Source organism: Podarcis gaigeae (assembly GCF_964106915.1).
Source record: "Podarcis gaigeae genome assembly, chromosome: 1".
NCBI classification, from domain to species: Eukaryota; Metazoa; Chordata; class Lepidosauria; order Squamata; family Lacertidae; genus Podarcis; species Podarcis gaigeae.
Genome location: NC_139678.1, coordinates 51,392,027 through 51,404,028, shown reverse-complemented (window position 1 = coordinate 51,404,028; position 12,002 = coordinate 51,392,027). Strand labels below are relative to the sequence as shown.

General features: G+C 45.9%; 2 protein-coding genes across 5 annotated transcripts in view; one reads left to right on the top strand and one right to left on the bottom strand.

Moving 5' to 3' along the window:
* MAPK8IP1 (mitogen-activated protein kinase 8 interacting protein 1) overlaps positions 1 to 5,151 on the top strand; it is a 60,454-nt gene extending 55,303 nt beyond the window's left edge. For all 4 annotated transcript variants that reach the window (XM_083750394.1, XM_083750392.1, XM_083750391.1 and 1 more), the window contains 3 exons: positions 2,282 to 2,352; positions 2,991 to 3,089; positions 3,978 to 5,151. In XM_083750394.1, the coding sequence (XP_083606520.1) occupies positions 2,282 to 2,352; positions 2,991 to 3,089; positions 3,978 to 4,050 (243 nt within the window). In that variant the 3' untranslated portion in view covers positions 4,051 to 5,151. The remainder of the gene's footprint in view (positions 1 to 2,281; positions 2,353 to 2,990; positions 3,090 to 3,977) is intronic.
* Positions 5,152 to 7,088: 1,937 nt separating this feature from the next.
* Positions 7,089 to 10,999, bottom strand: FREY1 (Frey regulator of sperm-oocyte fusion 1). The gene is made up of 3 exons (XM_083753273.1): positions 10,472 to 10,999; positions 9,191 to 9,264; positions 7,089 to 7,227 (listed from the first exon to the last, which is right to left on the bottom strand). The coding sequence occupies exons 1-3, from the start codon at positions 10,534 to 10,536 to the stop codon at positions 7,091 to 7,093; spliced, it is 276 nt and encodes a 91-aa protein (XP_083609399.1). The 5' UTR covers positions 10,537 to 10,999; the 3' UTR covers positions 7,089 to 7,090.
* Between the last annotated feature and the right edge of the window lie 1,003 nt (positions 11,000 to 12,002).

Sequence of the window (12,002 nt, the reverse complement as noted above, 5' to 3'; positions counted from 1 at the left end):
TGCCCCACTCACAAAAGAGGATACAGATTTGCATATGCTTTGTGTCATACGGAAATTTATATAATCTTTTGTGAGTGGGATGAAGAGCCCAAAAATAGATAAGGAGCTGCACATCAGTAATAATATGTCTGAGAGGCAGAATGTCAGTGGGGGAAGCTTGCTCTGTATTTATGTTTCCATACTAGAAAAGGTTTAACCCAGGGGTCTGCAACCCGTGGCTCCGGAGCCGCATGTGGCTCTTTTACACCTTTGCCGCGGCTCTGGGGCGGATACTAGCGAGGGGAGGAGGCGCATTGTGTGCCCCGACACTCCCCACTGTGGCGGGCGCTGTACTGGCTGTGACGTCGCATGGGGGCGGTGCGTGCATTAGTCACGCACCGTCCCGACGTCACCTTCCTGCCCGCCCGCCCGCTACATTGTAAGGGGCATGTACGCTGGTCACTGCATTGAAAGGGGGCATGTACGCTGGTCACTGTTTTGAAGGGGAGTGAAGAACACAAACACAAAAAAAGATAACTTGTTAATTTAACGTTTATTTCTATGAGGAGGAGTAATTCTGAGGGGTCAAACAAAGAAATAATAAAAAAGTGACAAAAAAAGTTATTTTTATAATGACGAGTTTTGCGGCTCCCAGTTTTTTCTTCTTTGGAAACGGGTCCAAGTGGCTCTTTTTGTCTTAAAGGTTGCAGACCCCTGGTTTAACCTGTTAAATATCTGCCTGCCACACAGCTGTTAAAGGCACAAGGGCATGGCTGTCCTCCAGTACCAACCCTAAACCGTGCAAAAAACTCCTGTTCCCTGAGTTGTTAACCTGTTACGTTACGCTTCATCAATTGATCTTAGGTTGGCATTACTATATTCATTTCAAGACCAGACACGATATTTCAGATGGTAGGGGAGGGTGTGTACCAAAAGTGGCATAAGAAAAACAGCGATTGAGGTTTAAATGCTCATGGCTGGATGAATTCAAGATTGAATGCAGTGTATTCTAGCAGCATTTGCTGTGGTTAGTTATTGTTTTTATTCCTTAACAACTAGAACAGTGTTATTAGCACAGGACAAACAGACACCCTTTTCTTTTTCTTGACCGACAGTAAGTAACTGTTGATTATCATACTGGGAACAAGAAGCTGCTTCCAATAATTCCCCTATTTTCCCCACCCTTTGGTTGAAAAAGCAATTAATTCAGTTGACAATCCACTTAATGACACCCTCAACTGCATTTCCCTAAGAAGAAACCAACGCACCAAGGGGCTATTCAGCCCCTCCCTGACAGGCCTGAATATAGCAAGCTAGGGCTACTTTGCAGGGTTGATGTAACCCACATAGCTCTCTCAGTTGCAGTACCCCCTGTGATATGTATTTTGCATTAGCAGGATTTTTTAAAAAATAAAATCACATAATATTGGAAAAAGCTCTTTTCTTGCATGAAATTAATTCTGAGTTAGAAAGAGCAGGAATTACTTACTGTCCTAGCTGCTAATTTTGCTTTTGGGTAGACATGCTACTGCCCAATTACAGCTACACTAAAATCCTGGATTTTTCAGTTATTGTCTCTGGTCAACAATCCCATTTCTACCAGGGAAAGCCAAAGGAAGAGAAAAGCCTGGAAGATCCTTCAGAATGAATCAGGCAGTTCTTTCTCCATCTAGAAAAAAAATCACACATAAGGCAAGGAAGACAGTAAAATGGCTTAAAACTGAACCAGGCTGATGCTTTTCTCAAGTGTTTGGAGAAAGGACTTCCTTGGTCATTTTGGAGCTGTTTTTGGGTCTCCTCTGATGTGTGTGTAACATAGCACCTGTCAATCACAGCTGCGATTTCACTCATTGACTAAAATTGCTAAAAGATGGGAATAGGCTCATATCACACAAAATAGTCTATGCACATTTTCCTTCCTAACTTTCGTTCTACAAGGGCTAAGGATCTAAGTAATTTAATATGGACAAATCAGGAGTCTGGGGGCCCTACTTCCTCTGAGGCCAGAAGAAGCAAGACTCCCGTGACTTGATTTTCCTTCTCATCAGCCCTTCCTGGAATTTCCCCTGTACTTCCTACCATACAAACTTTTGCAGTGCACAGATAAACTGTTGCAAGTTTTACAATGGAATATCCTTTCACCAAAACACAGCATGAGGTCCTTTTAATTTGTGACTTGGATCTCCCAAGGGTGAGGGATCCGAACACATTTTAATTTCCCTTTCCTTCAATAAATGTCTCTGGTTCCTCAACGGTCCTAACTCTTACCCAAGCCTAACATCTTGCTCTCTCCGTCCTGCAGGGGAATAAATGTAGCCACTTTTTCCAGTTGAAGAACATTTCATTCTGTGGATACCACCCAAAGAACAACAAGTAAGTCCCTGCAGATGGTCAAAATGAGTTCATGGCAAAGGAGACACACAGCTCTTCCTCCTTGCACTATCCTACAGTGTATCCTAGGCAGTTTGGGGCTTTGAAGTGTAACTTGTTGCATAGGAAATTCCTGTGTGGCAATCTTCTTAATCCCTGCTAAACAATATGCTTGATAAAGGTAGGATGGGCATGAAGTTTCATATAACAGCATTGTGATCTTGTTAATCGGACTGTATCACCTACACTTATCCTCCACTTGGTTCCAACATAGATAGACAGAAGCCAGAAGACCGCTGTGAATTTGGCAGAGTGTGTGCACATCATTTGTTGGGGGGGGCTGGCTTCTCAATCGAGCTTTATTTTTAATCCAGGTGAGAGCTCTGTTGTCTCAGCTGCCGTTTACCAGCTTTGTCTGGTACGCAAATTGCACAGGAAGAAAAGTATTCGTCCCATTTCCTGCTTTTGTCCACACTTGCAAAGGAAAACCAATGGCTTTCTCTTCAGGGAGGTATATTTTGTACCTGCAGGAAGAATGAAACCAATGGGTCTTGTTACTTTGGTAGAGAATTCATTCCTAGCCTAGGATACCAGAGACCCAACCTTTAGCCCAAACTCATGTATTGTGTTTTCTCTTTCAGGTATTTTGGGTTCATCACCAAGCACCCAGCTGACCACAGATTTGCGTGCCATGTCTTTGTTGCAGAGGAGTCCACCAAACCACTTGCAGAGTCTGTAGGGTGAGTTTCAGGCTACATCCTGAAAATTCCTGCTATTTACAAAGATCCCAGTTTACCTGGATCTAAGAGAGGGGTGTGTCAGTTGCAGATGGGTACTGGAGATGTCAGCAGAAGCATTAGTGGCCAGGGATCAGCCACTTTTCACCCAGCTCCCAACCCCCCTAGACAGTTCAGAAGGATACCATGGTCAACGGTATCAAAAGTTGCTGAGAGATCCAGCAGAACCAGGAAACAGCTTTGACCTCGGTCTCTAGCCCACCAGAGGTCATCAACCAGTGCAACCAAGGTGGTTTCAGTCTCATGATGGGGCCTGAATCCCGACTAGAAGGGATCCAAATGGTCCACATCCTCCAGATGTGCCTGGAATTGTTCAGTGACCACCCGCTCAATCACCTTGCCCAGGAATGGAAGATCTGAGACTGGGTGATAATTGGCCATAATGGCCGGGTCCATAGATGTGTTTAAAGGAGTGGTTTAATAACAGCTTCTTTAAGAGGGTCCAGGAAGACTCTCTCACTGAGAGAAGCATTCACCACCCCACAGAGCCCATTGCCCAGCCGTACCCAGATCACTTTGATGGGCCAGGATCAAGGAGACAGGTGGTAGGTTTCACTCGTCCAAGCAGCTTGTCCACATCATCAGAGGTAGCAGATTGGAATTGATCCCATACAACCTGATTAGGCAGAGCTTAGGCACTCTCCCATCCCAGCCCTGCTCCCATGATGGAATCTACCTCTTTCCAAATATTGTTTTCTGCAGATGCAGTAGAGGCAGCGAATAAGGTCCTCTTGGTAGGCTCAGTGTTGAGCTCTAACTTGTTGCTTTGCCTGTTCTGTGGAAGAATCCCAGCTCCCAATTGACGTTCCATTTCATGTTTTCTTTTTGCAGGAGAGCCTTCCATCAGTTCTACAAGGAATGTGTGGAATATACGTGCCCCACAGAGGACATCTACCTAGAGTAGGGGCCGGGGCAGCCCCCGCCCTCTTGTACAGACAAGGGCCATTCCCCCCATTGTGCATGGACAAGCTGCTTTGAGATGGAAGGAGGAGTGGGTGTGGGAACAGTGTTCCTCAGTGCGCAGAGCCCCACCTCTTTCAGTGCACCTCCTCTTTCCTTGGGCTGGGGGTTTGGGATGGGTGGGGTGGGTGGACCAAAAAAAAGGGTTTATTATCAGAAGAAGAAATATGCTTTTCCGTTCGTTTGTTTATCCGAAATAAAGCACCACCAGCGGAAGCAGGTGTTGCTGCCGCTGGTACAGGAGGAGAGTGGGCATGGGCACTGGGAGTGCTCTACTGCGAGAGAGAGGGCTCCACAAGTTCTGCTCGAGTCTGTTTGGGGCCTGCTCTAGTTCTAGCTGCCGTGTTCAGCCCTTCATATTGGGAGTCTAGTAAGATGGGAATGCTGCTCTTCCACTGCAGAAGAAGGAATAGCTAATAAGCTTGGGGGTGGTTGCAAGTAGTGAGCCCAGTCCTTGGCTGGGAATGGTGGGGTTGGGGAATAGTGGAGTCGGAGACAGAGAATGGGGGTGGTAGCCATTTGCCCCACCAATTCCCAAGACATAGCATCCAAGTCTCTTATCCTGTGCCTGCAAAAAATCCGGGAACCACTGGGGGAACACTGGTGCCTATCCTAGCCCCTCCCAGTTTGAAGGCATGTAGATAGCCAGGGAGGGCCCATGCCCTGGGAATCTGCTGATGGAAAGAGCTCCTCCACCCCGGCCCTTGCTCTAAATCTCCCTTCCCTCCATACCCGCTCTCCAGCTGCAGGTTCTGCATTCACGGAGGGAATCTGGACCCTGCACAGAACACGAGAGCCAGGGTTCATCTGATTCATCTGCATCAAGGGGCTTGAGAGGAGCTCCAGCCATAAGCACAAAATTGATTCAGAAAGGGCTTGGTCCCACGGAGAAGCAGCAAAGCTGGGAGAATAGCATGAGTGACATGGGGCTAATAAGAGCTGCAGAAAGGTGTGCCTTTGCCCTTCTCCCCCCTCCCCCCCCAAAAGCAGGGGGCTCTGTGCTTCTGCTCTAATGACAACAATGATTAAACGTTGATGTTTCAAAGAGCCTGCGTTGCTGTTGTTTTGTTGCCCAAGGAGACTCAGGCCTCTAAGCACACTGCTGTTTTCCTGGGAATTGCAAGAGCCAAATTTGACATTCTGCTAGCCTTCCTTGGGGAGCCACACCAGCTGCAGCATAGCAGCATTCCAGGTTCTGCAACCCCCATTTTGAAACCAAATTATAGTACATCAGATTTCCAGGGAAATGTCACACATCTTCAGTTTTCAAAAGTACAGGTATAAACCTTGCATAGGCTTATAAAAGTTTGGAAAGGTCCCATTGAATCCAATAGTGTCGAATAACTATGTTGGGTATTATGAAACAACTCTCTCTTGTAGATCTCGTTCTTCTCGGAATAGCTTGGCTTTCAGGTGGGGTGGGGAGCATGGCACTCCTCCATTGTCTCCCAAGACAGATGGATGCCAACTCCCTCCCATTTCCATTGAGGTTCCATATATTTGTGAACCTTGGTGTTGTGCGTGTGTCTTTTTTTGCTTTCAGATACAATGGGGAGTGGGCTTAATTTGTTAGTTATTGACAATCATTGAGAAGTCTTGCTAGAGTTTACCCAGCTGTTGGCCCCCTGCAACCTCCAGAATTGTGTCACATTCCGCTATTCTGGTTAAAGACTTTGAGATGTCAGAATCCCAGGACCTCAATGGACTCTGCCACAAAATCTTCTAATCTACTAGCCTCTTCTCTAGCTAAATATAGATTGTATGTTGGCAGCTCTGTTGTTGCCAGTTAAGGAAAGTAGCCAATTATTAAGTGGCATTCAAAGGGATTTGGGTCTGCATTTCTACCAGATGTTGGGGAGACCCTAAAATAGGGATGGGGAACCTGTTGCCCTTCAGATGCTGTTGGACACTAATAAACATTGATTATGGGAATTGTCATCCAATATCTGGAGAGCCATTGAGGCACTTAACGTCTGCTTTTCTCAAAACAAAAACACTTAATTATACACCAAAAAAGCCCTAAATGAAATCAGTTTTGTCAAATATGGAACTGTATATATATATTTACATTATACAGTTCAACTCATAGTAGTCAGCTTCCATAGAATCTGGAATTTTATTGTGCGGCGGGAGCAAAGAATAGAAGAATTGGCAAGAGGGGAATATTGGACCCACAATAAGAAGTCATGACAGGGGTGGCAAGGGAGAGAAGACAATGGCAACAGAAAGCTGTGGCCAACTCAATCCCAGCCTCTGCATCAAAATAAAACACACACAAAAACCCCACCCATCTCTGGCCCTCATCAAATGTTTTCAAGCTTTGCTCAACACCCATAAGAGTGAAAACATGAGATGTGAGCCAAAACCTTGCAAATGCCCTGATGAGTGCCAAGTGCCATGCCTGTAGGATGGATGCATAGAGCACACAGAACTGGGGGGGATGGGAGAGAGGCAAGCAAGTGTGAAACAGCAAAGGAAGGGGAAGATCTCACTTCTTACATTACTAGGTGATTTGGGTTTGAGGGGCTTTTGCTGCCTGTGACAGATCAATTAGTTGGTGCAAGTACACTTCAGAGGTGGCACTTCTATTTGCATTTCCCTAAGAGACTCAAAGGACGCAGGTGGCGCTGTGGGTTAAAGCCTCAGCGCCTAGGACTTGCCGATCGAAAGGTCGGCAGTTCAAATCCCTGCGGCGGGGTGCGCTCCCGCTGCTCGGTCCCAGCGCCTGCCAACCTAGCAGTTCGAAAGCACCTCCGGGTGCAAGTAGATAAATAGGGACCGCTTACCAGCGGGAAGGTAAACGGCGTTTCCGTGTGCGGCTCTGGCTCGCCAGATGCAGCTTTGTCACGCTGGCCACGTGACCCGGAAGTGCCTCCGGACAGCGCTGGCCCCTGGCCTCTTGAGTGAGATGGGCGCACAACCCCAGAGTCTGGCAAGACTGGCCCGTACGGGCAGGGGTACCTTTACCTTTACCTTTAAGAGACTCAAAGGAGGTCGTCGTAATAATACTCCTCAAAATTTGGCTCATCCCGCTTGCTTTTGTGTGCTTTTTGCAGCTTTTCCGATTCCTTCCGCTGTATCCGTCTCCGGAAGTTGGGCATCTTTGGTTTAATGCCATAATCTGTGAAGACAGGAGCTAGTAAGAGAAGTGTGTGGCAATGGCAGGGCAGGAAGAGAAAAAAATCACATAGGAGGATGTGGAAGCGAAGGCTCACATGGCCTTAAGAGGGGCATATTATGGGATCCTCGAGGCAGTTAACTAGAAGGCAGGGTTGGGGAAACTGGAGGAGGGATTCACTTACTGAGCACTGCCAGAAGAAGCTCTGTGCAAAGACTTCTGCCTGCACAATAGGGCTTTCCCCTCTCCTCCCCCACATGCACCCTGAAATTGGATCGTAAGAACCTCATGCAAGCTGAGGAGAGGGAGGGTGGTTCAACTGGCACACCAAAATGCTTGCAGTGATGCAGTGATAAGAGCGGCACATGGGGTTCCTCCAATGTTGTTAGGTTCCAGCTCCCATAAGCCCCAGCCAGCATGGCCAGTGATCAGGGATGATAGGTGCTGTGGTCTGGGCAACATTTCAAGGGCACCAGGTTGCCCACCGGTGCTCTAAGGATTGACTTATTTGAACCAACAGGGCATCTTGTTGGTTCATGCTTAAGGCACATGGTTGTCATGTTTGCTAGTGAGTTTAGACTTCTTGGCTTAATAAGCAACAGTAGTGGTATTCAGAGGTGTTGTGTCAAAAGTCAATCAAGAGACTTGCCTTATCCACTTCCGCCCGCCTCTCCCCACAGAACCACATTCAAATTGCTTCCATTCCATACAAACTCAAATGAGGGGCTGAAATTGATAGAGGGGTGCTTTTTCTTTCTTTCTCTTGAATCCAGAAAATAGATGGTGCAGCTAGTCATGGAAGAAAACCCAAGTGATCTGATACAGCTGAGTTTTGTTGTGGGCGATGATTATTATATGATATGATAACAATAATACTTATTAGTTGCTCTCTTTTACAAAAAGTCAACTCAAAATTTTGTTTTTATTAAATTTGTATACCATCCTTCATCTGTAGATCTCAAGGAGGTTCATAAAATACATAATAAAAAGAAACGAAGCAATAAAAAGCCCTCCCACAAACACATTTAAAAGGATGTTAATCAGCCAAAGGCCTGGTTGAAGAGTAACGTTTTTGCCTGGTGCCTAAAGGTGTATAATGAGCCTCCCTGTATAATGAGCATTCCACAAATGGGGGCCACTGCAGAAAAGGCCCTTTCTCATGTTGCCGCCCTCCAGATTTCTCATGGAGGAGGCACACGAAGAAGGGCTTCAGATTATGATCACAAGCTCTAGGTAGGTTCGTATCCCATGCACTAAAGGAGGAAACAGTATCTAAAACTCTCCAAGTTAAAGGCCTGGCTGAATGGCAATGTTTTTGCCTGGTTCCTAAAAGTAGCCAGTGGCATTACTAGGCAGAGCTTTCCATAAGCAGGGAGCCACCACTGAAAATGACCATTCTTGTGTTGCCACCCACCTCACTTTCCTTGGAGAGGGCACACAGAGGACAATCCCAAATCACATATGGAGGATCTAGGTTGGTTCATGTTAGGGAGAAGCAGTCCTTGAGCTGCATAAGGCTTTGAATTAAGTTCAGAAACTTGGTAGCCGGAACAGTGACGTCATAATAGGTTTGAAATGCTCAGACCATCTTGCAGTGGTCAGAAATGCCTCTGCTGCAGCTTTCCCTACCAACAGATCCCCAAGATGTTGGATTACAACTCCCACCAATCCCCTATGATTACTTTTGCTGGCCAGGAATAACTGGGCTGTAGTGCAATGACAGCTGGGGACCAAAAATTGGGAAAAGTTTCTCTGCTGATAACCTGGAAGGGACTTTTTTTTTCAGCTGGTGCCTATATATTGACAATCCCTTTGCCCAGAGGTAAGGACTACAACTCCCATCAGCCCCAGCAAGCATAGGCAAGGGTCAGGGATGGTGGGAACTGTAGTCCAACATCTGGAGGGCAACACATTGGCTCTCCTTGCCCTATGCTGTTGTGTAGTAGGAACTGGAAGGAATACATGCCATCCACCAGGCCAAAGTGCTGCTGCTGGAGCTCCAGGGGTGCAGAGAATTCCTCTGGGACAGACGGACTGAGCCTGCTGCAGAAGAGGACAAGGTCAGGAACTGCAATGGTTGCTGCCTAAAGCCCTGATCTTATGAACTATTAGCGCGGAGGGAGCTCCCCACGTGGTTATTTCAAAACACCTTCCCGGCCAAATAATAATTTATAAAACAAAGCACAGAGCACTAGCCCAAATGTGCAATTAAAAAAAGTGCAAGTGCCTATAATAAATCCTCCGTAGTTAAAATTTCCTCCAAACCCTAACATATCCTCTTGATCAAGGAATTATAGATGTAATCAAACCACATTTCGAAAATGCAACTATTTAAAACCTTATTAACTAATTAATTTTATCTGTTTATTACATCACTTTCCATTTATAATGTCTTGTTTGAAAAGCATGTACAGACCCAAAAGATGGTGGATAACTGCAGTATTTATTGAAGATCTTATTTTTGTATTGCCTGTGGCCCCATTTCCCCTGCCCCCCACCCACCCACTTCTGCATCTTTCTTCAGGACATCCAGCAATGCAGTGATTTCAAGCATTTATCATAATCAAGGGGTCTGCATGAAAATCTAAATTCTCCAAAGAAATTTGACTTGATACATAGGGGTACATCTTTAAAGTGGTTCACTATACCAAAACAGTGATGGCCATTACACTAAAATGCAACATGAAAATCATGCTCTGATTCAGCCCAGTGCTGTTTGGTGGTTACGACTTTTAACCCTGGTAAAATTCTGTCTAATGATACTCTTTGAGGCCTCCCTTCGTTTAGTCCCCCAACAGACCCCGAAGAAGAATGAGCATAAGCCACATATTGTGGTTTTCTTTTCTTAGTGCCAGCAGGAGCAAAATATCCTTAAAATGTGCCTGCTGACAATTTCAATAGGAATTAGGGCATGTGAGATGTGTCGATCTACCCAGATGTTGAGCCTTTGGAATATACGTAATCCTACTGCTAGCTGTTGTTTTATATTTGGCACGGGTTTCCTTTGAGAAGGGGTCATGCATTGAGACTTAATGGCTATCTCTGATTTAACCTGCTGCCATGATTCCTTAATAAAGCGTGCCTGATTCCTAAAGAAAGACAGGCAAGTGGCTTTCATTTCAAATGACCCACTTTTCTTCACCCTCATTCCTTGCCACATCTGGGTAGCAAGAGTCAGGTATACAATTTGTTGTACACATTTTTTTTCCCCTAATGGAGAGTGCAGGGCCACCAAGCAGTGTTTTACCTTTGAAGACTTGGCATGGACAGTCCTCTCTCTGTGAGAAGAACCAAGAGAAGCAGGAATCCCATTTGGCCAGTCAAATCCAACAATGGGTTCCTACTCTTAGTGGCTTTCAGCAATGGAACTTAAGACAGCTCCCAGTGCCTACAATGCCATCACAAAGGGTAAAGAACACACAGCATTCTAACTCCTAGGTAATGGGCCTGTCCAATGGGGCCAGTCTAAGAATGCAACTTGTGCAGCCCCTTCGGAAAAAGTGTCCTCTCAGGCAAAGTTGCATGCTTCTACAACTCTTCTGGCTGAGCCCCATTTCAGAGAAACATGCTTCATCCCACATGACGTACTTTCTCATCAGGCATCGTTGGTCCTATGCCCACTTTCTTTCCATGAAGTCACATTCTCTAGGAACAAGAGGAGAGCCCCAGCTTATGCGCCAGCCAGGCTTCAGTAACACAGCATCAAAGTAACTAGTACAGGCATAGGCAAACTCGGCCCTCTAGATGTTTTGGGACTACAACTCCCATCACCCCTAGCTAACAGGACCAGCGATCAGGGGTGATGGGAATTGTAGTCTCAAAAACATCTGGAGGGCCAAGATTGCCTATGCCTTTACTAGTGAGTTAGGCAGCTGTGCGAGTTCGACAGTAGAGCGAGGAGACTGAGGCATTCTGCACTCCCTTCCCCACCTTTTTTTTTACCTAATGAAGACCAAACTCCAAAGTATTAATAAACAACTGGTAGAAATACTAGCACAGATGAGGGGGCTATCAAAGGTGCTGTTCTGTATAATAGATGTACGACTATCTGCCTGCTGAACATTATGTCCTTGGTACATAGAGCTTGTGGCTCGCAGGGGCCAAAGTATTCTCTTGAGAATCAGAGAAGTTGGTGGATGAGGCCCTCAGAGATATGATAGGAGAATCCCACACTCTCCAGCTTTCACAGAGAAGGGGAATCTGTCAGTTGCTTGCATTAAGGTGTCACAACTGAAGCATACAGTGTTTGTCTGGTCCTGTTTTAACCTGCCCTGAACCATGTGGTTCAACTTATAGGGCCAGTCTTCATCAGATGGAGACTAGAAACCCGATTGTAACTTTTCTCTCTCACCTACCCTTTCTTTAAATTCAAATTCTCCATCTCTCTCACTTCTGTTTTTATTTATGCTTTATTTTGAAGACTGGTGAGCTAGTGAAAATGGGCTTCCAATCAGTCTAGCCAGTGGTCGCTGCTACAAAACTGTGGAGTAGGAAAGAAGGGTAAATTAAACAAAGGCCTCTTGCCAGTAGTGACTACAGTAGTCTATCGTTTCAGCCATAAATCCCTCCAAGGACCCTCCATAAGGTGGTGATGGCACCTACCAATTAAAGGGAGAAGGTAGGAAGATGGGGACGAGACCCCAACTTCCAACAAACTTAAGAAGTTTGTGTGTCATCTGAAAACAGGACAGATTTCCCTTTATCAGCAAGCTTGCTGAAATGACTGATAGTCCTCCTCTACTAAACAAATTGTTCTAGTACATAGATCCTTTCCCTGG